Source organism: Megascapheus bottae, chromosome 2 (genome assembly GCF_031878675.1).
Source record: "Megascapheus bottae isolate mThoBot1 chromosome 2, mThoBot2.hap1, whole genome shotgun sequence".
NCBI classification, from domain to species: Eukaryota; Metazoa; Chordata; class Mammalia; order Rodentia; family Geomyidae; genus Megascapheus; species Megascapheus bottae.
Window position 1 is genome coordinate 6,912,267 of NC_143510.1, and position 27,785 is coordinate 6,940,051.

At 38.6% G+C, this 27,785-nt stretch overlaps 1 protein-coding gene across 1 annotated transcript; it reads right to left on the minus strand.

The window, feature by feature from the left end:
- On the minus strand, positions 1-27,404 carry LOC150066325 (ATP-binding cassette sub-family D member 2-like). The gene is given in 8 exon segments (XM_090319991.1): positions 1-161; positions 4,507-4,652; positions 8,311-8,405; positions 9,365-9,533; positions 13,699-13,820; positions 24,206-24,386; positions 26,464-27,287; positions 27,290-27,404. Coding segments are annotated over 8 exon segments (1,695 nt in total). The 3' UTR covers positions 1-118.
- Positions 27,405-27,785: the final 381 nt, after the last annotated feature.

Sequence of the window (27,785 nt, forward strand, 5' to 3'; positions counted from 1 at the left end):
GGTGGACGTCCTGTGGTGAATGAAAGAGCACCTCTGCAGTACAGAGGAAGGCTGCACTTTGTGACCTCCTGTTAGTAGACACCAACTGCTTCCTGTCTTTCCTTCTCCTCGCTGGCAGCTACTTCCGGTTCTCATTTTGGTGATGGGTAGCACATTCTGTTCTGTTAGAAGGTGAACTAAATAAATGCACAGAAGGCTGACTTGTGGAGCTCTGGTAGCTGATTACGAAAGCTCACTGGGGATAAGTGAGCTAGGGAAGGGCCATCAGTTATTGGGGGAGTGGAATCAAGAGCAGAGGTTCACAGTTCCATCTAGGGACTTTGGAAGGCAGAGAGATACCACACTAAGAATCTCATATTGTCACAATATCTCACTTTGTTATCTGATATATTGGATACATTTGTATTTGGTTACTTGAAATTGGACAGGGAAGGGGGGGTGGGGGGGGAGGTTAATGGGGACCAAGACATGTGGAAGGGTATCAATGTATGTGAATTAATGCACCTTCTATCTGGCAAATATCATGTAACCCTTTTATTAAATACAATAAAAAAATAAAAAAAAAGAATTGACAAAACAGTACCGACATTCAAGGGAAAGGCTTTGCTTGACGGTCAGGGCTGCTACTCCAGCAAGGAACCCTACTCACCAGTGTAAGCAGGATAATCACTTTGCTTAGGAAATGCAGTCTCTAACAGATGACAGTTGTCAAAATAGTTTTCAAAGATACTATCTGAACACCATTCAGTATTTTGCCATCTGTCATCCCAGGGATGTAAAGTGCTAGTCTACATTGTAGATGAGATGGGCTTTTCCCACATGTTCCTGTAGTTATTATATTCTACCATTAATTAAGATGGGTGAGGCAAGAGTGTCTCAAAATTACATTAATATAGCACATCTCTGTACTCTTGGCCTACACCCAAGTTTTATTTTCTCTGGTTCTCATTATTAACATTGCTAAAATATCAGGAGACTCCAACTGGGAAAACATACACATGCTTGCACAATTTCCCAGAAATTTAGGTGACCCAGCTTATAAACTGCCAATAGCTCTGTGTGTGTGTGTGTGTGTGTGTGTGTGTGTGTGTGTTAGCACACGTGCACAGAGCTGGTTAAAAAGTAAGTAGCCTTAAATATGATGTTTTTCTCTCAGCAAATATCTATTGAATATCTAACACATACTAAGAAATTGTTCAGGGTTTAGTGGCTTAATATGTCTAACAAGAATGTTTTCCTTTTGTATACTGAGTGGTACTATTAGAAGTCTACGGTTATAAAAACGATTCAATTTTCTACATGCAGTAACTATTCATGTACTTTTGTATTTGATCAATGCACAGATAGCCACCCGTTACCTACCAGGAAGTATTACATAAAACTTAAATAAAAAGTGAACTGTGAAATTTGTTTTCTGACTTGTGCAGTTGACATTTGCCTCACTTGTATATTGATTTTTTCCTTTTTATCCCTGCCAAACAAGAAATTAATCTAGATCCCCATGCTATACAGTAATATAAAACTCAATTAAGATATTCATTAATGAAAACAGCCTAAGAACAGAAGGTTATTTCCTGACACATATTTCAAAATAAGTTGTATTGCATATAAAATTACCTTGAATTTTACTTGAGAAAATACCAGCTTTTAAAGTATAAGAAATAAACCTCTTTCAGTTTACATACACATTTAAATAAACTTATACCTTTTAAAAAGAGATCTTATGGGGCCAGGAGTTTGGCCTAGTGGTTAAAGTGCTTGCCTAGCATGCACGAAGGCCTGGGTTCGATTCCTTGCTACCACATACATAGAAAAAAGCCGGAAGTGGTGCTGAGGCTCAAGTGGTAGAGCTCTAACCTTGAGAAAGTCCAAGGACATTGCTCAGGCCCTGAGCTCAAGCCCAGGACTGACAAAAAAAAAGAGATCTTATTAGAAAATGTAAACATATACTGCAAATTTTCATGATCCTAAGAACTACAGAAGTAAGGTAAAAATGACTATAAACTAATTATTTTAAAACAGTTTAGCTTTCAAATGTAGACATCTTTCTCTTATTTTTCTTCTTAACTAGGTTGCATTTGACCTTTTTGCTTGGGAAAAGTTTCACAAGTAAGTTATTTGTTTGTTGCAAAATAACAGGTCTCCCTTTGGGCAAACATGCACTTTTAAAAATTTATTCATTGCTTGGAAATTTCTTAAGTCAGTAAGGCCAAAAAGGTCTAGTCAAGAACTGTTTCTTTCATACTAATACAGACTCTACAAGAGCTAAGATATTAAATTCACTATATACTTTGATTTACCTTAAGAGAACAGATATTATTGAGACCATTTTTCCTCATGATTCTACGCCTTACAACATGAGTACAAAATTAAGAATATTCTACTTACTATAATTCCTGAAATTTGAACTTTGTGGATGTGTCTGTGTGTGTGTCTCTCTGTGTGTGTGTGTGTGTGTGTGTGTGTGCATGAGTGTGTGTGCATGAGTGTGTGTGCATACACATGCACACTTGGGCACCAATATTAGTACTTAAACTCAGGGCCTTATTGTCTCATTTGGTTTTTATCATTCAAGGTTATTTAACCCTTAGTAATAAAGCATGGAAAAATTACTGGTCCAGAAGTACATGAAGAATGCCTTTTGTTCAAGCCCCATTTCATCTTATCAAAAAATAAATAAAATCCTGCCTCTGTTTCATTGTGTGTGGCACTTCCAAAGCATTATGAGGGAAGACAGCTGAACACATCAGAGGAAGAAATGTTCTTTCCCTATGGCAACATTTTCAGTTTTAAACCAATTTTAATTAAAATACTTAAAATTGTTACTCATGAAGCACAGTCATAATACTTTTCCCAGAAACTCTTCAACATAAATGGGCAATTTTTATGGCCTATAGACACATGAAGAAATGCTCAACATCTCTGGTCATAAAAAAAATGCAAATCAAAACAACTCTAAGATTCCACCTCACTCCAGTTAGAATGGCCAGGATCAGGAAAACAAATAACAACAGATGCTGGAGGGGATGTGGCCAGGAGGGATCACTACTACACTGTTGGTGGGAGTGCAAACTCGTTCAACCACTATGGAAAGCAGTGTGGCAGTGCCTCAAAAGGCTAAACATAGAACTCCCCTATGACCCAGCAATTCCACTACTTGGCATTTACCCAACCATCCAGAAACAAGGGCATACTAAATCCACTACCACAACAATGTTCATTGCAGCACTATTCACCATAGCAAAGATATGGAACCAACCTAGATGTCCCTCAGTTGATGAGTGGATCAACAAGTTGTGGTATTTGTACACAATGGAATTCTATGCTGCTGTCAGAAAGAATGACATCGCCCCATTTGTTAGGAAATGGAAAGACTTAGAAAAAATCATATTAAGTGAAGTAAGCCAGACTCAAAGGAACTTAGGCTCAATGGTTTCCCTCATTCGTCATAATCAGTAGAAACCTTGGGCTCTACTAGTAGAGATCTGCAATAGAGCAAAATCTTGATACTAAGGCCATATAGTATGAAGCTAATTGAAAGGACCTCCAGGATATCGAAACAAAAGCCATATAACGAATGATTGTTGTCCTTAATGTACTATGTTGTCTCTCATCTCCTTTGCTGTCCCTTGGTTATCTCATATTGGTATAGTATCTCACTTTGTTATCTGATATATTGAATTTCTTTGTATTTGGTTATTTGAAATTTGATAGGGAAGGGGGGAAAACCAAGACGGGTGAGGGGTGTGGGGGGGAAGGGAAATGGGTACCAAGACATGTGAAAGGGTATCAATGTATGTGAATTAATGCACCTTCTATCTGGCAAATATCATGTAACCCTTTTATTAATTACAATAAAAAATACAAATAAATAAATAAATAATTAATGGGCAATTTTAGAGTGGAAGAATGCTGACAAGCTTAATGGAGAGATAGGTAAACTATCTGAATACTCAGGACTTTGTGAGAATTTCACATCTAAGGCAGTCCATCCTTTGCAATAGTTTGCTAATCCCTCAGGCAAACGTCTATAGTTCTTGAGTATTCGTTATATTTCACCAGATGTGAGAATAAAAAGTAACAATTTTGTGCCAGAAACTATTATAATCAAATTGGGGTGATTGAATTTTTATTTCCTTAGTAGATCTTTCAGTGAAAATATCCACGAGATTTATCAATCCAAGAGTGTGTGAAGAATGAAGATAAATTAAGAGTGAAAGGATTTTTTTTGCCAGTCCTGGGGCTTGAACTCAGAGCCTGGGCACTGTCCCTGAGTTCTTTTTGCTCAGGCTTCCATGCTACCACTTGAGCCATAGTGCCACTTCCAGCTTTTTTTGTGTGTATGTGGTACTGAGAAATCGAACCCAGGGCTTCATGCATGCTAGGCAAGCACTCTACCATTAAGCCACATTCCCAGCCCTGGATGATGTGTATATATATATATATATATATATATATATATATTATACACATATACATAGAGAGAGGGGGGGTGGGGAGACCTACCTTTGTGGGATATAGAACATGTGCTGAGGAGGTGGTTTGTAGAGGGTCCCTTCATATACAGGCCAGAGCCCACTTAAAGTTCGGAAGAGAGAACTTTTCCCACAGCCATTGGGACCGGTTATCAAAAGATGCATTCCTTCTTGTACCTAAAGTGAGAAATCAAATTAAAAACTAGAATATTTAAAATTATTTTGGCAGCATTTAAAAGTGCTTTTGTAAAAATTTTGAGAACATTCAATCACATGACCTCTGATGGACAAGAAATCAAAGAAAAATGGACCAAGGTTGAGAATCTCCAGTTTTGCTTTAATTAGTATCTAAAATGAAAAGCAGCATAATTTAATTGCAAAGAAGATGAATTTCTTAGAACAAATTTTTTTTTGTGCCAATACTGGGACTTGCACTTATCCTTTTTATACTCTATCACTTGAGCCACAACTCCACTTCGGGCTTTTTGCAGGTTAATTAGAAATAAAACTCTCACTTTTCTGTCCAAGATGTCTCAGATCGCAGCATCCCAAGTAGCTAGGTTTATAGACATGATCCTATCATTGCCTGGCTTCCAATGTTTTCACTGAACTTTTATTATCACATAACTACACATACAAGGTGATACAATCACATGAGAGAAATTATGACATCTGCATTAAAATACAGTAAATTTCATATTAATAGTTGATTAAGATTTATATTGAATGTAAAAATAACTGCAAAAATAATTGCTTTATATTAAGTGTAAAAATTCAACTGTTACTCTGTAAAGCACAGTTTTCTGAAGAGCCAAAGTAACCAATTTTGCATTTCAGCCATCACAAAAAGTCCAGTCTGGGGCCGGGAATTTGTCCTAGTGGTTAAAGTGCTCGCCTAGCATGCATGAAGACCCGGGTTCGATTCCTCGGTACCACATACATAGAAAAAAAAAAGCCAGAAGTGGTGCTGAGGCTCAAGTGGTAGAGCTCTAGCCTTGAGAAAAGTCCAAGGACAGTGCTCAGGCCCCAAGCTCAAGCCCAGGACTGGCAAAAAAAAAAAAAGTCCAGTCTGAGTCAAATTCTGTTTTGTTCACAGATGTAGAAAATAGATTTACCAAAACTAAGATGAGAAAATATATGTAGTCTGTTCTCAATACTCACAAGTTCTAGAATTGAGAACACAATAACTGTGGGTTAAAGAGAAAAAAATTGTACCTGCTCTAAAAACAGACATGTTTTTCTATGTGCCATTTTATTTTATTTTATTGTTGGTCATGGGACTTGAACTCTGGGCCTAGGCACTGTCTCTGAGCTCTTCAGCTCAAGGTTACTGCCCTACCCTTCGAGGCACAGTGCCACTTCTGGTTTTTTGGTGGTTAATTGGAGACAAGAGTCACATGGACTTTTTAGTGCCTGGGCTGGTTTTGAACTGTGATCCTCACATCTCAGCCTCCTGAGTAGCTAGGGCACAGGCAGGAGCCACTGCACCTGGCTTATGTGCACCACTTTATATGAGGGACTTGAGTATCAACAAATTTTGATAACCACAAGGTGTCTTGAAACTGATTACTACAAGATACCTGATGGGAAAACTGTATGTATGCACATACATACACATGAATACATGTATATGCACTTATATATGCATATATAAGTGAGTCATTCTCTACATACATAAATATTTCATGCTTTACAGTATTCAATGATAAAATATTATCTTAGATGCTTTCTTTTATTTTGTATTTGTTGGTCACGAGGCTTGAACTCTGAGTCTGGGCATTATTCCTGAGCTCTTCAGCTCAATGCCAGTGGTTCTACCACTTGAGCTACAGAGCCACTTCCGGTTTCCTGATGGTTAATTGGAGATAAAAGTCTCTTACAGACTTTCATGCCTGGGCTGTCTTTGAGCTGTGATTCTCAGATCTCAGTCTCCTGAGTAGCTAGAATTACAGGTGTGAGCACTAGCTCTTCTATTTTAATTATTAATTACTTTTTCCTGTGACTTGAACGTGAGTCAAAGGTTTCATGCTTCCAGTTGGTTTCCTTGCTTAGGTCTGGCACTCTACCACTTGAGCCAAGCCTTCAGTGCAGTATATTGTTCGTTAATTAGAGTCAGAGACTCACAAACTTTTCTGTATGGGCCTGGCTTCAAACTGTTATCCTTCAGGTCTCAGCTTCATCTGTAGCTAGGATTATAGGCATGAGCCACTGTTGCCAGGCTTGTTTATCATATTTTTAAATTTAAGTTTGAATAAATTTCATGAACATCTACTATGTTCAGTAGGATGAAGAAGGTGTATTACTGTATTAAGTTAAAGATACTGTGAATAAGGAAAAGGAACATCATTTAAAGTTGATTTGCTTTTTCCTAAGAACAAATAGTTTTTATAGTCAATGAGAAAACCAACAAGAATACAATATGAAAGCATGAGAGGCAAAAAAATCTTCAGGTTATCTGTAGCTGTAGCTTTGTAGTGAATGGATATTAATATCCAACATCAGTGACAAGGAATTTTCAATACTGAAAACTCAAAGATGAAGGGCATCGTATCAAAGAAAATCCTGCAACAAACCTTGAATAAACTCATTTTATGATATGCCTACTCTTTCACTAGACAAGATTAAGGAAGTTTGAATTTATACAAGTTTCTATGTTTCCCAAGTGACATTTTAAAGATATATATACGATGCCGAGACCTGCATTCACAAAATATTTTAAAAGGTACTCCTCTTTTAGAATTATTGATTTCTAACTTAGAGAGTTATATTTTTATGTAAAATATAATAGAAAGTTTTGTTGCCCCTGTATTGATTTAAAATAAATAGCTTTCTAGAGGAAAGGATTGTCATTCTATTTTATTCTACCTCCAAAATTAAAAATACCACTTGTAGAAGAAAATTCAGTAAGTGAAAATGCTTTTTACTGCATACTGTGAACAGCAAGCCAGAGAACTTATGCCAAATATTCATACTAACTGAGCACTAGTGGCTCATGCCTACAATCCTCTCTATACTCAGGAGACTAGATCTGAGGATAGCAGTTCAAAGTCACCTTGATTATAAACATCCATGAGAGCTGAGCATCAGTGTCTAACACCTGTAATCGTAGCTACTCAAGAGGCTGAGATCTGAGGATCCCACTTCAAAATCAGCCCAGGCACGAAAGTCCATGAGACTCTTACCTCTAATTAACACCCAAAAAACCAGAAGTGGCACTGTGGCTCAAGTGGTAGAGTGTCAGCCTTGAGCTGAAGAACTCAGGGACAGTACCCAAGCCCAAAGTTCAAGACTACTGACAAAAAAGAAAAAAATTAATTAATTAAAAATCCATGAGACTGTTTTTTGTTTGTTTTTGCCAGCAAAAAGCCAGGAGAGTAGCTGTGGCACAAGTGGTATAAAAAGTATTAAATAATTGGTTATTTTCCAAAGAAAGCCAAGCCAAATTTAATTCTGTGTAACTTCTGCTGCTTTCTCCTAATCGTAAATGTGATTACTGAACATATTACAATAGTCCCATTATTTTTCAGTTTCTGTAAGGAAAACTAGTATTTTCATATATTAATTTATAAAGAATTTTTCTATTGCTCCCCTATGTTACCTGGCATAGGCTCTCAGGGCACTGATTTTCAACCTGATAATAAAGCAGCAGAAATTTATCTTCTTTCTGCTCCTAGAAGGTAACTGTTTCTGTGCCTGAGCCACTATGCATATCTTTCTTGATTTCTCCTCCTTTCACACTCCTCCAAGCATTTAACATAAGGGACATGAATTCTGAGTTAAAACCTATGTACCAGTGTGACAGCAACAATCAGAGAGTTTGTGAATATCATCTTACTTTGAAGTTTAGACTGGAAGCCACCACTTCTCCTGCTGGCGTAATTATGGGAACATTTTCACATATAATTCCATGATCCACATCAATAACTTTTCCTATAATTAAGGATGAGCTTAAGTTACAAAAGCTATCACAGTTTACTGCTAATTAAATAGCTCAAGGTATAATGTAGTATAATGGGTAGAGGTAGTGATACAGAAAATTCATGTTAACAACTCCTAGGAAAATATAAAGATATGAAATGATGTTTAATATTTTTGACACATCTATTTAGTATACTAATACTAAATAACATATAGTATATTTTTGACACATCTGTTTAGGAAATCTTTCTGAGAAGCATTATTTTATAATAGTGCAATGTCAACATCATTATGATAACACAGCTAAATGCAATCTTCATAGCTCAGTCATATTTTTTAACAGCCAATTTTCCCTGAATCATTCTTTCTTACAAAAAAAAACTCCAAAAACAGAATTAAGAAATTGGATAACGGGCCGGGAGTTTGGACTAGTGGTAGAGTGCTTGCCTAGCATGCACGAAGACCCGGGTTCAATTCCTCGGTACCACATACATAGCAAAAAGCCAGAAGTGGTGCTGTGGCTCAAGTGGTAGAGCCCTAGCCTTGAGAAAGTGCAAGGACAGTGCTCAGGCCCTGAGCCCAAGCCCAGGACTGGCAAAAAAAAAAGAAATTGGATAACATATTTTCATACATAGTGACCAAACAAGTTTAGATACAGAAAAAAATGAAAAACAATTTGACATCTGTTCTAATTCGATTTGGCAATTGAATTTTACGAGCAAATCATTTATTCAGCCAAATGTTTCTAAATAAAATTCTGGAAATGTTTTCTTAAGTAAAAGTAGTATAATATTTTTATGGTATCTAGTTACTGCTCTTCACACTGCAGTGCTCATTTTAGGGATTGAAGCTTATGTAACATTGCTTATATAAATACTGGTCCCTTATAAATATTAAAAAATCTCTTTAGTTCTGCTGATAAAATAATACTTAAATATAAGAAAAGTATAAAAAGCAGTTGGGTTTCATACCTTTAATTTCCCGTGTGTCACTGAGGGGTAATTCTATGTTAGTTTCATTCTTGCTCTGAATTTCAGGCTCTTGAATGACAGCAGCTCTTTTATAAATGCCTCTCTTCACTTCATCAAACACCCAAAACATATTGTACACTCGAGCAGTATAGCCTGCTAATTCAGTGACCTAAAATTAATATGAAGCGATAAAATTAAGTTACTATATCCACCATAAGCTTTAAAATAAGTAGGAGATTATAGGTGCTTCTTGATGTAATTTTTTATTTTTACTTTTGCCATTCCTGGGGCTTGAACTCTGGGTCTAGGCGCTGTGTCTCAGCTTCCTTTGCTCAAAGCTAGTGAGTGCTCAACCACTGGAGCCACAATGCTACTTCTAGCTTTTTCTATGTAAATTATTGGAGATAAGACTCTCATGGAGTCCTCAGATCTCAGTCTCTTGAGCAGGTTAAGATTACGGGTGTGTGCCAAGAGAGCCTGGCTTGATATAACATTAAAGATTCTATTTTATTATACATGAGAAGTAGATAATACATTTCATAACAAATGTCAGTAAAAGATTTTTAAAAGCTTACCCAAGGCAATAATAAAGCTAGATATCAATGTAATTGTGTGTGTGTGTGTGTGTGTGTGTGTGTGTGTGTGTGTATGCATGCACAAGGGCATACCAGTCCTGGGACTTGAACTCAAGGCCTGGGCACTGTCCCTGAGCTTCTTTTGCTTAAGGCTAGCACTCTACCACTTGAGCAACAGCACCACTTCTGGTGGTTAATTGAAGGTAAGAGTTTCACAGATGTCTGCTGGGGCTGACTTTGAACCATGATTCTCAGACCTCAGACTCCTGTGTAGCTAAGACTATAGGCATAAGTAATGCAACCTGTATTAATGCAAATTTCATTGGGATTTTAAAACACATAATGAATGTTAAGCTTCAAAATGAGAAATGAGTCTTAAGGATCTTGTTACCATACTTCTGTCATGGCCCATGTTCATACGACAAATTTCCTTTCCATAGTATTAGAAAGTCAGGGATTAGATAGTACCTGCACACAGGAACAAGGCCATATGTTCAAACTCTAAGACCGACCCTCCCCATAAAAAGCTATCTACTGAATGAAAATAATAACACTGCCATTTCATTTTTGTTTGCTTATGTTAATAACTATTAAAAGGATAATTTCTAAACTGCTACCTTAAAGAGTTTTTTTATTAAAGAATTTATTAACATTGATTTTGACATCATATTTCAAATAACGTATTTAACAAACAAGTATTCAAGAAGGGAATCTCTATATACAATCACTGGCACTTAAGATTTTAGAACATAATTAAAATTAGGCTGAGGGTTTTGTATGTCATATATACATATTAATCTATGTAATAAAACATTATGTCTACAGTCATAAATTTTTATGTCTACTTAGTTGTGTTTATATTTCCAGGACCATGCCTTAAAGAGAGTTTTATATTTGAAAGTAGAGAAAAAGAAAGTTAAATCTTAACCAAATCTGTATTCAAAAGAAACATGGGCCTGGGCCAGGTGGTTCATGCCTGAAATCCTAACTACTCAGGAGGCTGAGATCTGAGGTTTGAGGTTCAAAGCCAGCCTGGGGAACGAAAGACCATGAGACTCTTATCTCCAGTTAACCACTAGAAAACTGAAGTGGTGCTGTGCTCAAGAAGTAGGGCGGTAGCCTTGAGCTGAAGAGCTCAGGGATAGCACCCAAGCCCACAGTCCAAGCCCCCCGACCAACAAAGAGAAAGAGAGGGAGGGAGGGAGGGAGGGAGGGAAGGAGGGAAATAAAGACAGACAGACAGACAGAGAGAGACAGAGAGAGAGAGACAGAGAGAGAGAGACAGAGAGAGAGAGAGAGAGAGAGAGAGAGAGAGAGAGAGAGAGAGAGAGAGAGAGAGAGAAAGAGAAAGAAAGAAAGATGGACTAATATTTGAATAAGAAAAATACAAAAACCAGAAGTGGTGCTGTGGATCAAAGAGGTAGAGCACTAGCCTTGAGCTAAAGAACTCAGGGACAGTGCCCAGGCCCAGTTTTCAAGCTCCATGATCAACCAAAAAAAAAAGTCAAAGGACTTGTCCCAGAAACTGACTATAAAAGGAATCCAGCTTCTCTGGAGTCAACAAAGAAGGCATAGCGATGGCCTGTGTAACCACAGCACTACACAGTACTGTTCCATTGTGTGTGTGTGTGTGTGTGTGTGTGTGTGTGTGTGTATACACACACATGCATGTACACCACTCCTGGGGTTTGCACTCAGGGCCTGGGCACATTGTTCCTAAGCTAGTGTTCTATCACTTGAGCCACAACTTCACTTCTGACTGGTGGATAATTGAAGATAAGCATCTTAGACTTTTTTGCCTAGGCTGGCTTCGAACTATAATCCTCAGATCTCAGCCTTCTGAGTAGTAGGATTATAGGTGTGAACCACCAGGGCCTGGCTTAGTGCATAACTTTTAAGAAGTATAATTATATGTTTCAAAATAAATGGAGGCAGGGCTGGGAGTTTGGCCTAGTGGTAGAGTGCTTGCCTAGCACGCACGAAGACCCAGGTTCGATTCCTTGGTACCACATACATAGAAAAAAAATGCTGGATTCCCCCCTTCCCTATCCTATTTCAAATAACCAAATAGACATATGTACAATATATTAGATGCGGGGTGGGAATGGGGGAGGGGAAATGGGGACCAAAACGTGAGAAAGGGTATTAATGTTTGTGAAGTAATGCACCTTCTATGTGGTGAATATAATGTAACCCTTCTATTAATTACAATAAAAAATATATGAAAAAAAAGCTGGAAGTGGTGCAGGTGGCTGAAGTGGTAGAGCGCTAGCCTTGAAAAAGCCCAAGGACAGTGCACAAGCCCTGAGTTCAAGCCCCAGGACTGGCAAAAACAAAAAACAAACAAAAAAACAAGTAGAGGCATTTAAGGCAGAATTCAGTCATTTTTTGGATTAGAGATAACCTAGACTGATTAAATGTTACCATTTCCTAAACTTGAGAGTGTTTTAATATGGATGAATCAAGTTTTGTCAGTTAATTTCAATTATCACTTAATATTAAAATAAAATATAATATACAATTCCAAAACTGCATTATCTTGTTGCCTCAAGGTTAGCTTAGAAACTAAATCTGTAATATGGCTGTAGCAATTTATATTGATGTGAAAAACACAAGAATAATCAATTGCGATAATAATTGTTCAGAGGCAAATCTGAGTTGAATAAAGTGATTTTAATTTTAACCCTAAGGGATGCATGTCTGTTACCATTCTTTACTTTTCCTAGCCACATGCATATTACACAAAACAGTAAAATGAGTATTAGGAATGTAAGGGTAATTCAGACAACCCTTGTCGCAAAGCTTCTCCAGGTCAATAGGATAACAGGACAATGTGGGTCAGATGACACAGGTAAAGACAGAGAAGGAGATGCCAGCTGCAGGGAAGGTGGGGTGAAAGAGGCTTTCTAAATGGTTTGAGACTTTATCAATGAAGGATGGCAAAAGCTTGCAAGATACGGAAGTATTATTAGCTGACATTTGTTGAATGCCAAAAGTGTGTATTGTTCCAGGGTTGTGGAATCTGGCTCAGTGGTAGAGGGCTTGTCTAGCCAGTGAAAAGGCCCTGGGTTCCATACCCAGTGCCACAAAAGAAGGAAAATGTACTATCATCAGTACTCTACACTCATTAACTAGCAGCAGCCCTTGATCTTCCCTTTCTTACAGATGAGTAAATAAAAATACCAGAGGATTTAGGGAAATGAACCAAGCTTACCTAATTAGTAAATACAAATGTAAGAATGTAAATATAAGCAGGTTCTAGAGTCCACAGCTGAGGGATTTTTTTTTTCAATTTAAAAGCAAATAAGTAATTCTACAGACAAAAACAACAACAACAACAACAACAACAAAACAAAACCAGAAGAATCAACCAATGTACCAGCCGACATGTATGGGGGAGGGGCCACTCGTAACCTTGCCTGTACTCTTAAAAGCTAGGGTAGAGGGGCCAGGGTTTTGGCCTAGTGGTAGAGTGCTTGCCTAGCATGTGTGAGGGTCTGGGTTCAATTCCTTGGTATCACACACATAGAAAAAGCCCTAAGTGGTGCCGTGGCTCATGTGGTAGAGTGCTAGCCTTAAGAAAGCCCAATGACAGTGCTCTGCATTCAAGTCCCGGGACTGGCAACAAAAAGAAAAGAAAAGAAAAAAACCTGGGATAGAGTAAAGGTATTTCTGAAACACTATGTGTACTTGAAAATTTACCCTTCGTTTGATTTTCTTATGTGTTATCTTACTTTAACGACAGGAAGTGGCCAATACCTCTTTGTAGGAAGACATGATCCTCTCAATTGCATCAGCTCCAGAAGCAAGTAAGTTGCGCGCAGTGGTAAAGGCTTCGGTCCGGTCACTGACCATGGCTTGTTTCTGGCCATCCTCTAGATCTAAAAGTCAATCACACAACTCCTGAGTTTCTTGTTTTTCAGAGTAGCTCCATGCATTACTTTAGATCAACTAAATAATGGTGAAAACAGCCATAAATATTTCATTAGTATTAGCAATTTTCTAGAAATGAAATGAATTATTAAAATGGAGTATTGAATAAATAGATTTTATTTGAAGCTTCCTTTTATTATCATCTAAAAGGAGAGCTAAGACAGTTAAATCTAGAGGAATGAGAGATTGCTTTCATGTAATTTCTGATTTTTCATATATTCAGTCTTCTCTAATCATTGTAGCTGCGCAATAAGATACTACCGGTGTGGCCAATAAATACTATTAGTGAATATAACAAACATTCATGATGTAGTTTCTTTAACAGAAATACAAACTAGCTGGCCTTCAGTCTAGATTCTGCTTTTCTCAAGATTCAGATGTATCCCAAACTTTGCCCTATTCTGTCAGTCTTCTGGTATTGGCACGTTTATTTCTTCCAACATTAATGTGCTTTTTTAAAATTGCCTGGCTCTTTAGTTTGCTAACTCTCCTCTTTAAGGGGAATAAAACATAACTTAACTTTAATTATAGATTTTTCTGAAAAGGGCTTATTTGTCTCTTCCAGTGGATTACCAGTTCTTGAGGGTCAAAACCCTTTCATGCTTAAACCCTAGTATTCAGTATAGGACCTAGCACATAGTATTCCATAGTGTATAGAGAAGAGGTGGGTGAATGAATAGAAGGATGGACTGACGGACCTATGGACACTGTTAGGTTATTGGTTAAAAGCCAGAAATCAGATTGAGGCATGCATGAATTCAGGTTCTATTACTTATGGAAAAGTAGGAAGCTAAATAGAACAAGACACCTTCCCCACACTTGTTTTCAAGTCTTTAAAATGTGGGAAATAAGCTGGGCATGGTGGCTCAAGCCTGTAATCCTAGATACTCAGCAGGCTGGGATTTGAGGATCTTGGTTCAAAGCCCAGAGACTCTTATCTCCAATTAATCACCAGGAAATTGGAAGTATCTGCTGTGGCTCCAAAAGCAGGGCGGTAGCCTTGAGCTGGAGAGCTCAGGGACAGGGTGCGGCGGCCCGAGTTCAAGTCCCACAATCAACAACAACAACAAAATATGTTCCAGGGTTAAAAGTAAAATAATAATGAAGTGTTAGTCGAATATATGTCCACAGAAAATGCTGCATTTGTGGCATCATTACCTTCTCTAGTTATTACTAATTTTTTTTGCCAGACCTGGGGCTTGAACTCAGGACCTGGGCACTTGGGGTTTCTCAGTGCTAGCACTCTACCACTTGAGCTTCAGTGCCACTTCTAGATTTTTCTGTATATGTGGTACCAGGGAATCTAGCTCAGGGTTTCATGCATGCTAGGCAAGCACTCAACCACTAGGCCAATTCCTAGCCTCATTAGTACTATTATTGAATCAGGTTAGTATTTCAGCCTTCCCTATTTGGGCCTGCAGTAAGATTATCAACCAAATTCCAAAGTAAGTGTTATAAATTAATGAAGAAATCAATAATGATGTGAGATAGCTCTGGGGCCACTTTGATATTTATTTCCTCATATTTTATATTAAAAATTCTGCTCCTGTGACAAATATGTAAGTTCTATTCCAATATTATTATGAGATAGTTTTACACTGAGATTCCACCTCACCCCATCAGAATTGCTATCATCAAGAAAACAGATGACAACAAATACTGGTACAGATACGGGAAAAAGAAACTGGTACTGTCTGCTGATATGTACATGAATCAGTCAAGGACTTCATGGAATTCAGCATGGAGGTTCCTCAAAACAATGAAAAGTAGAATTTCAAATGATCCTGTGTAAATATAGTTAAGTATAGAAATATCTATATGCCAGTTTTTATCACAGCACTATTCCTAATAGTCAGATTATGGAATCAAGGTAGGTGCCTATCATCATATGAACAGTGGAGTTTGATTCAATCACTGGAAATAGTAAGATTATACCATTTGTAGGAAAGCAGAGGAGAGCCAGGTGCTGGTGTCTCACTCCGATAACCGTAGCTACTAAGGAGACAGATCTGAGGATTGCAGTACAAAGTCAGCCCAGGCAGAAAATCTGTGAGACTCTTGCCTCCCATTAACCATATAAAACCAGAAGTGGAACTGCTGTTCCAAGTGTTAGAGTACTAGACTTGGGCACAAAAGCTCAGGGACAGCTTCCAGGCCCTGAGTTCAAACCCCATGACTGACAAAAGAAAAACAGATGGACTCAAGACCATTATGTTAAATAAAATAAGCCAGTTTCACAAAAACAAGTATCACAAAACAAAGACTAAGTAGTGTGAACAGAGTAGGAGATTACTTGGGGAGGATGGGAGAGAAGGGCGGAGAGGGGCCAAGAGCAGTGATGGATGAATAGAACCAAGGATTGTGTACACATGCTTGGGAAATGTCACAATGAAACCTTCTGCTGTTACAATGAAGACACAGCAATTTTTTAAAAAGAAAGAAAAATAGATTGGTGAAAGAATGTAATCTTTGTTTTTTCTCTTTTTATTTAGGTCATTGTACAAAGGAGTTGCCTTTCTTCCCCTTTCTTTTTCTTTCTTTCTTTCTTTTTGCTACAGGATCTTATTATACAGCCCAGGTGAGCCTCACATTTGTGATCCTTCAGCCTTCATCCAACAAATACTTGAATTACAAGTGTCCATCCACCGCACTAATTTTAGAATTTCCCTGTGTGTGTGTGTGTGTGTGTGTATGTGTGTGTGTGTTAGAGAGGGGGGGAGAATATGAATTTGTATGTGGTTATATGCCAGTCCAAGGGCTTGAATTCAGGACCTGGCCACTGACTTTCATTGCTGGTACTCAAAGCTAGCACTATACCACGTAAGCCACAGCTTAAGCTTTTGGTGGTGAATTGAAGATAAGAGTTTCAAAGACTGCTGCCTAGGTTGACTTCAAATGGTGATCTTAGAACTCAGCCTCCTGAGTAGCTAGGATTATAGGCGTGAGCCACCAGCACCCAGATTTCAACTCTAGAAATTGTGACTAATACAGTTACACATATGGTAAGATTTAGTTAGTCACAAAAACAAAACAAAATATAGGATTCATGGCAAATTACCAAAGCAGTGAATTGCTATATCTGTGAAAACATGGAGAATATAAACTCTCTGAGCCCAAACTGCCTAATGATCTAAAATCCTAGGGTTTTTATGAATTTAAATGAAAAGGCTTTTGTCCAGGAGCTTTCATGGCAATCTCTGCTAAGAAGAACAAAAATAACATTTGGACTACTAGCCGATATGAAATGGCTATTTTCACTTTCTTGGCTGATTTGTTCCTACTGGGTTCTTTTCATGTTTTTAGCCATGAACAAATAGTTTCTCATGGATTTCATCCAACATGTACTGGGAAAGCAGTGCCAGTAATATTTTATCATACATGTCATAGCCATCAGCCTGTCCTTGGTGAAAAGGACAGATTCATTAGTGTCAGAGACATAAATCTATAGACCAGGCATGGCACACCTGCCTGCAAAGCATTCAGGAATTAGGAGTAGAAGGCTAGTAAGTTCAAGTCTTTCTTTCTATGGGATGAGGGGAAGGGGAAAGAGAAGAGAGGAGGGGAGGGGAAGAGAGAGAGGCAAAGAAGAGAAGAGAGATCCATGACCTAAAATCATTCACCTATTCTGTATGCTAACTCAACACATTTTTCCTTCCTTGCCACATATATTTTATCTACTTTATAGAAAAGTTAAAGATTCTATGTGTTTTACTGCTACTTCTCAATTTTGAGGGTAATATCTATTGAAAACTAGTCCCATAACTGGATTTTTCACTGAGAGGATAAGAAAGAATTTTGGGCCAATGTTATATTAAAACACATTTATCAAAACCCTTACAACTGGACAACACCAAGAATGCACCTTAATGGAACCTATAGATTTTAGTTAATATTATACAAATATTGGTTCATCTTTTTTTTCCAGTCCTGGTGCTTGAACTCAGGGCTTAGGATCTGTCCTTGGACACTTTTTGCTCAAGGCTAGCGCCCTACCACTTAGGCCACAGTGCTACTTCCGGTTTTTTCATGTACATGGTACCAAGGAATTGAACCCAGAGCTTCATGCATGCTAAGTGAGCACTCCACCACTAGGCCAAGTCCAGGCCTTGGTTCTTCCTTTATAATAAATATTCCATACAACAAATATTCCACATTAAGATAGGATGTAAAGAACAGAGGAAAAAACTAGAAAGAGGATATTGGAGAATTCTATACTTTCTATTCCATCATTTTACAAAGCTTTAACTGTTCTAGAAATTACGTACCTTAGTTTTTAATATAAAGTAATATGATTCCTCTGTACTTTTTTGACTTATAATTTGACTTATAATCATTGTTTGCTTTTTGTCTTTGTCATCTTGATGAATCTCAAAAAATATAGCTTTAACTCATGCCATATGTAATTATCAATTCTAAATGGTCTAAAGATCTAAATGTGAAATGAAAAACCAACTAAATTTCTAGAACATAAAATAGAAAAACATTTATGACCTTTGGTTAGGCAAATATTTCTTAACTAAGATATAAAACTACCAATCACAAAGAAAAGTACCAATAAATTATAAACTTCCTTTAGACACTATCAATAGCAATAAGACAACTTAAGAGTAGGAAATGACACTGAGATTATGTGTGTGAAGTATACAAGTATACAATTCTAGCAGAAGACGTCTACATTACATAATAAATTTGACAGATAAACATTAAAACTAGGCACAAGAGACACTTCACAATATAGGCGGCCTCAGTGAGCCAAGCACACTAGCCCAGGTTTGTAATGCTAGCTATCTTGGGAAGCAGAACTCTGGATATTGTGGTTCAGTGCCAGTCTAGGCACAGAGAATTTTATAAGCCTCTATCTCAACCAGTGGCTGGGCACAGGGAAGCACAAATAGGAGGATCACAGCCCAGGCCAGCTCAGACATAAAATGAGATTCTACCTGAGGATAGCCAACACAATAGGGGCTGGTTCAAGTAACAGAGTGCATAGGTGAATCCCTAGTATCCTCACAAAATACACACACACACACACACACACACACACACACACACACACGTGCCAAAGTACTTCCTTTATTCAGAGTATAAGACTGTATGGTGGTAAGAATGTCTACAACAAAAAAGAGAGACAATATCAAATAATGACAAAGAAACTTTCCCATTCTGTTCATTGGAATGTACACTGGAAAAGCTATTTTAGAAAAGACTAACAAAATCACTGACACTGACTACTTTTATAGCATAGTCTAGCAGATGAAGGCACAAAATAAAGTACATACTATTCATTAGGGGCTGGGAGTGTAGCCTAGTGGTAGAATGCTTGCCTACCACGCACAAAGCCCTGGGTTTGATTCCCGGCACCAAATATACAGAAAAGGCCAGAAGCGGCTCTGTGGCTCACTCAACTGGCAGAGTGCTAGCTTGAGCAAAAGTATCCAAGGACAGTGCCCAGGCTTTGAGTTCAAGTCCCTGGACTGGTACTAATATTCTCAAAATTGGATATGATGTAAATGTCTATCCTCAAGATAAAAATAGTAAAATAGGAATAAATGTATTAGTGGTGAGAATAGAGGAATTTGAGTTATTCTCAATAACACTGATGAATCTCATAAAAATAATGTTGAGGGGAAAAAAGCTAGTACCTAAAGAACACATAGTTATAATAGTATTTAAATAAAGTTGAAAAGCCACTGGTGAGAAAGTCAGCTCGGTGAATACCTTGGCTGTGGCTGGGTGGAGGTGTGGGGAGCTAGCAGGGGTTGGGGAAGGCTCATGGAATGTTCTGGGGTGTTGGTATGGCTCATGTTAGTGACATATTTGCTTGTTAGCACATATGTTGTACTAGGAGCAACTGTAATGACTTATATGCTTAGCTAATCCCAGCTTTAAAAGAAAGTCTCTGAAAGCAGGGGACTGGTAGCTCATACTTGTCATCTTAGCTACTTAAGAGGATGAGAGCTGAGGATCTTGGTTTGAAGTCGGCCCATTCAGAGAAGTCAATGTCACTGTTATCTCCAATTATTCACCAGTCAGAAGTGGTCTAGTGGTAGGGTGCTATCCTTAAGCACAAAAGCTTAGAAACAGTGCTCAGATCCTGAGTTCAAGCCCCAGGATCAGCACACATGTAATGTACTCATCATTAATGCCATGGTAACTGTTTAATACAGATGTAATTACTATATATTCAAATTGCCCACAATATATTTTACTTATTTGTTATTGGATTATGAGACAGAATAGAGAAGTGATACTAAACAAGCAATGTTGAAGGTGCATTTTAAAAGTAAGAACATCACCCATGGTTCTAGGGAGGATACAGGCTCCATTTCTGGGAGCAGAGTCTCTCATTCACTCCTGCTGTGCCAGTTCACACTCACACATCACAGAGACAGCCAGTTGCTTAGATATAAAGATCAATACCTTAGGTGCTTTTTTCCCTACTTGATAAGCATCTGTAGCAAGGTATGGCAAAAAGCTAATCATGTCAGCAACCATCTATTGAGCATCTTCTAGGAGCCAGGCACTGTTCTAAGCTTTACATATGTGATTTTAATCTTAAAAACTGAAACAAAAAACAAATGATCTGCCCAAAGCCACGGCCTCCCAAGCAGAACACCCCAAGGATGAATGATGAGAACTAGCAGACCAAGATTGGAACAGTGGTGTGCTTCCCACTCTTGCTTTTTCCATTCCTCCCCTCCTTTATTTTCTCTTTGCTCTTTTTTTCTGACTCATTTTCCATTGCTTTTTGCCTTAAAATATATACTTTAGTGTACTTCATCTCTAACATAAAGGACATGAAGGTAAATTTAGTCTAATCTAGTCTTCACTAGATTAGGAAATATGGTATATAATTCCAAGATCTAAAACTTCTGAAATAAGTCATCATTTTAACTTACGTTGCATTGGTGGCTCACAACTGTATACCCAGCTACTGAAGAGCATGAGATTTGAGGATTCAGGCTTGAAGTCAACCCAGACCAAAAAAATAATGTCTATGTGATCCTTACCTTCAATTAACTGAAGGCATTAGTATAAGTGATAGAGTATTCACCTTGAAGTGCCAAGTAAGAGTCCCGCAAAAAATATTTTGTCTTGGGGGGGGGGGGGAAACAGGGACCAAGGCATGAGAAAGGGTATCAATGTTTGTGAAGTAATGCACCTTCTTTCTATCTGGTGAATATAATGTAACCCTTCTATTAATTACAATAAAAATATATGGAAAAAATAGTTTGTCTGAGTGAAATAATATCTTCATGTGTTAGGCCAGTGTAGGTAAAATGTATGTAGTAAAATATATACATATGCACAAACATTGTAAACACATATATCTTTAAATATAAAAATATTAAAGCATATTTCCAAATAATGTCATATGATTTCATTTTTTTCTTACATACGAAGTTTGCATTGCTCTTCTCTATATGTATTTTTTCTTTTAAGAGAAATTTCAAGAAATACTTTGTTTCACTTACAATTTCAATCTAAAACCCTTCCTTTAATATGATATTTTCAGGATTGGTAGGATTTATTTTTAAACATCCTATTGCATCTTGTTAACCAAGCTTGTTAGATTCTCTGCACAAGTTGTTTACTTTTTACTAGTCTCTATGGGGTTAATTTGTCACCATTAATAGATGCATTTTCTCTATTCTGTGTTGGATACCCCAGGGTATTCTAATAAGAGCAAACACTGCTAACAGTACTTCGTTATAATCTTGTCTTGGAATTGCCTTTATCATACATAATATCTCAAACTTTTTTTTTCCAGTCCTGGGCTTGAGCTCAGGGCCTGAGCACTGTCCTTGGATTTTCTCAAGGTTAGAGCTCTACCACTTGAGCCTCAGCACCACTTCTGGCTTTTTTCTATGTATGTGGTACCAAGGAATCGAACCTGGGTCTTCGTGCATGCTAGACAAGCACTTTAACCACTAGGCCAAACTCCTGGCCCATATCTCAAACTTTTTAAAGAATATCAGTGTAAGAAATGACTTTTGAAAGGCTATGTTACCAAATATCTTAGTAAGACTAATTTTAGAACCTTAAGTTTTTAAGTGTCTTTCTCCTCTCCAATACTCTTTTACTTATGAAAGGTGAATGTGTAAAATACAAGTACTAACAATATGTTTTGTGTATGCTAGTACTAGGTCTTAAGCACTGGGCCTTGGGTTCTCGTTTGGCTTCTTCTCACTTAAAGCTACCACGTGAACCATACTACTTCCAACTCTTTTGGTGGTTAATTCGAGATAAAACTCTGCAGACTTTTCTGCCTAAGTAGTCTTTGAACATTGATCTTCAGGTCCCAGCATCAGGACACTTTTTAAATGATACCTTTTTTTCCCTCTGGCATAGTTTCAATACGTAAAAACAGATAAAATTCAATTCTTCAGTTGTCTATTAGGAAATTTAGATGTGTGATATATATGCATATATACATATATTACATATATTTGTATCACATCCTAGTTAACTAAGCCAAACATTTTTAGTAGAGGAATGACTCAGATTTGACAAGTTTTTGTAAAAATTGGTTACAGGGTTGAAGCACTGTTTTGGAACACTAAATATTATTTTTACTTGTTTTAATTTTAATTCAGTTTCATCATATTGTTAGTCTTTAATAGTGTGTGATAAGTCACTAAAATAGTGTGGCTTCTTTCACATTATTCTCCATGTTGTCTTTTGTTTTCTAATTAGTAACTGTTACTGTATATCAATAGTACCACATGGTCTGTACCTTATCGAGTTTTAATTAATACGACGAAAAAGTTCTTAATAGGAAGAACTGGAGCCATCATCTGAACAGAAATCTTTCATTCAAAGTAAGGCTTATGCTTTTTCTTGACTCCCTGATGCCATGGTCAATTTCAGTCAAGTGGTTTTGAAAGAAGAGAGGGAGAAGAGAAGAAAATATTGCTTCTTCAAATACATTAATCCTTTGGTATCCCCAGGGGGATGAAGACGGATTGGTTTCAAGAACCTACTCCTGAGAATACATAAGTCCACAGATGCACAAGTCTCATATAGAAAATGCTGCATTAATTGTTTATAACTTACATCCTCTTATATACTTTAAATTACATCTATATTATTTATAATGTCTAAATAATAAAGGTAGTGTTATACTATGTTATGTTTAACATAATACAAGCTACTTATACATACTCGTTATAGATAAAAATTTCTATGTTTTTTCTTTTGATGGTGGAGCTAGGTTTTTAATTAAAGACCTTGTACTAATGAGGGAGGAAGTTTAACTTAATGAGCCATGCCTACAGCCCTTTGTGCTTTGGTTACTTTTGAGATAGGGTCTTACTTTTTTTTGCCTATGCTAGTCTGGACTGTAATCTACCTATTTTATGTTTCCTACCATTAGTGGGATGACAAGCATACCACTACATCCAGCTTTTTTATTGGTTGAGATGGTATCTTATGAACTTTTTGCCTGAGTTGGCCTTGAAACAGGATCCTCTAGATCTTAGGATTACAGGTATGAACCATGGTATCAGGCTATATAAATCAAACTTACTTATTTTTCAAGTATTTTTTTATCTTTAGTTGGTTGAATTCTTGAATGCCCACCATGGATATGGAGTTCTGACTATAATTCCTCTCTGTCCAGACAATGAAGACCCAAATTGTCTTCAGAGGACTGTATAATGTATTCCCTGTTTCTCTCTTGTCCTTACATTTCTTAGTTATTCCAAAGGATGGAAAATGTTTGCAGAGATTTCTGAGGCAGTGATAGTTGAGTACCCTGCTTCAAAAGAAGCACAAAGCATGCCACAAAGAAGATTATCTGTGTAATCAGCAAGCTGCAGAGACGGAAGGTCATGATGTTAGCATACTCTGAAACAAGACTTGTGGTTGTCTAATATTCCAACCTACTTTTCATGGGAATATTGAGTTATCGAGTATTTATATTATTATTAATACATGTTATTAATGTATTATTTAAACTTATATGACTGGACTATAAAGAATTAAACACAAGGAGAACTTGTATTTCAATTCTTTCTAACGGTAACTTAAATTGAAATGCAAACTAAAAAAATTAGAGCATGAATTGAGGTTGCTCACGGCAGACTGCCATCAACATTGCATCGAGATCTCTGAATATTCCAGATTTCACACACACACACACACACACACACACACACACACACACATTGCTGGTCTCATTACTGAATATTGTCTGGCATTGTTTCTGACTACCAATAAGCACAGAATGATGACTCTGTATATGGTTTCACTCACAAAACTAGCCAAACTGGATAGCTTCAAGAGATATCATGTTCACTCTATATTTAATATTAAGTATAAGTTTCATTACCACCATCTGCAAAGCCAGTTGCAGTGATAATAGGTATGGCCACCATAATCAGTCCACAGCTGCTCCACACATACTTCATCAAGAACTGCTCTATCATGATGTACCATAAGCGTTTGGACAGAATCAGGTTCATCTGATCTGCTAAAGCTTGGTAACATTGCTGGAGTTGCTTCATTTCTACCTATAGAGGGAAAGAGATAAGAATTAATCCAGCAATAGCTGCAAAATAAATCGACTGCAATGGACGATTTTTCTCTCAATGTTCTGGACATACTAAATCATTCTGAGTACTACAGTAAACATTATGGGTGAAGTCTACCAGTAAATGCAGATTACTCTTAGAATTAGGCATTATTTAGTTTGGGTTATATATGTGTTATTTTTAAAACATGCCATTTCATAAATATAATGATAATACGTTAATATGGTGAAATATATACTAGTGAACTGAGGGTTGAGCTCAGTGGTAAAGCACTTGACTAGCAAATATGAGACCCTGGGTTCAATCTCAACACTACTAGATAGATATAGTTATCTGTCTGTATGTATATGTGCGTAAATATATAAATACATATATATACAAGTATGTCTACATACACAAATTATAATTGCTGCTTCAAATTTTATGATGTTAAGATTACATTATATTCTCTAAGACCCAAATAAACAGAGGCAAATTATTCTCAAACACTCCAAAAGTATCTAAAAACAATCACATGACAATATGTATATATATAATTAGACATCTTTAATTAGCTCCATGGTCTTTTGTGCAAGAAACTTACAACAGACTGCAATTTACATCATCAACTTCAATGATTCAAAAACAAAAACACATCAGCAGTAATACAATATATGAGGCCAATTTCCAACCAGGAGTAGAGGTCCTAACATTGAAACTTTTTCTTTCGACTGATTTTGTTAAACAGATCTTTATTGCTACACTAAAAAGTAAACAAATCTACCTGATACTTAAATTATCATCTTCTGATTTAGAATACCTCAATATTTAATTTGCCAGCTCATCTGTAATCAGATTTCAGATGTAACCCCTCCAAAATGCTTGCTCTATGTCACATCCATTCTGAGGTGCCCACCAGGCATGACAGGTTTATGTAATTGTGCTAATTGATTGAAGGGCCTGCAGTGACTGACATCTTCAGGACTGAAAGGTAACATCCTACATAATTGCTTCCTCCTCACTTGCTTCCTCTTTAGTTCAGCTTTTGGGCTGCACTATTTCATTTCACGTCCTCTTTTTGTATGTGTCAGAATTTGGTGCTGAGCAAGAACTAAGAGTAATGGAAATGTCATTCTATACCCCCCCACACACACACATTTCCTAGGACTTGGGGGCTCCATCATTGAGCAGACCCCAGAATTGTCAAAACTCCCACACGAAAGCATGGAACCCTTCTCTTGAACGTTGAAGGAGCAACACCAACCAAGCATAATACCAAGCTACGTTTGCCATCCACGCAAAGGAGTTTCCAAGTACGTATTTCCTCTTAGTTTTCACCTACCAAATTCTTTCACACACTAGAACCACTTACCAAGTTAGTACTTAAAGTTTAGAGACAATGCTTTGGAGACCATTTTTGCTTCTGTCTGCATAACTGAAACGATGTAGACCTTCTATTGAAACTATTCTAGTGAAACGAGAAAAGTTGGCCGTTTATAATTCTTTAACAGCTGTGATTTCAAAAGGACCACAAGGTCTTCAGCTTTACTAGAAATTTAAATATCAAAGGGATCTAAAGTTCTAAGGAAGGAGGTCTATCTGAAGTACACCAGAAAGACAAAGGGCCCATGTCTTATCTCTATGTAGAAAATACAAACATATATGAAAACGCAGACAAGACAGGGCTGTATGCCTATCTACACAAACAAGTTGACCTAAGGATGTTAAGCTAAGAAGAGTCGAATGGTGTCACTCCTCTGAGCAGCTTAACTGCTTAACAAAATGAATACCAGGAAGCTGAAGCGTGGGTTGGTTGCTTGGTTTGCGTTTTTTTTTAGGGTTTTTTTTTTTGGGGGGGGGAGAGATTAGGGAAGGACAAGAATACATAAAAGGTGAACAAATGGAGTCATTCTATTCCACATACATTAGATAAAAGTTGAACAATGTCATTTGAGGGTATGGAATAACATCAACCACCACCGGTGGTGAAAAACCCAATACAACAGATGGCATTTACTGCTGCAGAGGCTGCTTGAACCTTCTCCCGTTTCACCCATTACCTTCCATTCCACCTTACCTTATGGCCTCTGTAGAAAGCAATTTCTTCCACATTGGCTATAATTCTAGAGTGCACATAGCACAGATAGCCTTTCCTGTGAGCCTCTTTGGCCACCAACTTGCCTAATTTGGGAGAGCAGGTTTTCAACACTTTAGCCGTGGCATAGACCACAAGTCCCGATAGGAGGGTGGGTTCCATGGGGCTGGCTCCCCGGGACACCGCGGTCCGGATGAGGGTGTAGGAGGTGAGGATGACGTCCAGAATGGGCTTGGTCAGATTGGAATACAGGTGAGCCACGGACTGTGAGGACATCATGATGTCCTCGGTGAGCGACTGGTCGGGATTGGTGAGCCTCCCGTCCATGTCGATCACCTTGTAATAGGTCTGATTGGAGAAGTAGGCCTTATACGCGTGGTCTACCAGACGCGTCCGGAACGCCAAGGCCAGTTTGCACTCCAGGTACCGGATGGCGCTGTGGACGAAGGTGGCTGGAATGGCGATCAGGAGCCACTTGATCAGTTTGAGGATGAAAGCCCGGGGCTGCTTCTCCACGATGCTCTTGACAATCTTCCCGTCCAGACCGGCCACGTAGATGGACAGGAAGGTCCTGGAGACCAGAGCCACCGAGTGCAGGCACAGCCACCCGGTTTCCGTGGTCACGACTCTGGGGAAGAGAATCTTGCGAAGTTGCAGCAGCTGCCTGAAAAAATCGGCGTTCAGCCCTGGCGCGGGCTTCCCGCCCGCCGCCCCTGCGCCCTGCAGCCTCGCCGGGTCCCCCTCGGGCCCGCGGGCGGCTCGGCTCTTCCCGCCGGGGCCCGACGGCGCCAAGCGCCGACCAAAGACGGTTCGACCGTCCTCAGCGCGTACGCCGCGGCCACCAGGCAGGCGGCCCGCTTGACCGCCCCGGAGCGGGTCCACCTGGCCCGGCCGGGCACCGCAGCGTGCAGCAACGGGATCATCGTCCCCGGCGACCCTGCCTGCAGCCCGAGCCACAAAGGCGTTCCTCTCAAGCCGCCCCGCTCCGCAGGAGCGCGGGCCAGTGCTGCAGCGCGGCCTCCAGCATCCCGCAGCGAGCCGCCGGCCTCCTCCCAGGCGAGCCTGGTCCCCCCTTCCCTCAGCTGCGGTTGCGGAGTGGGGGAGCCAGGCAAACCCCGCCGCCCCTGCTGGGAAGATCCCTCCAGGCCCTGGCGGCCCGCTGCCCAGGCCCCGCCCCCAAGCTCCGCCCCCGGCTCCTGATTGGCTGATGGCGCGGTAGGCGCTCAGAATCCTTGCCCAAAGTCACTTGGAAACCCGCTGAAGTTTCAGCAGGGACAGCCCTTCCATCCCTTCTCTAGGCATCC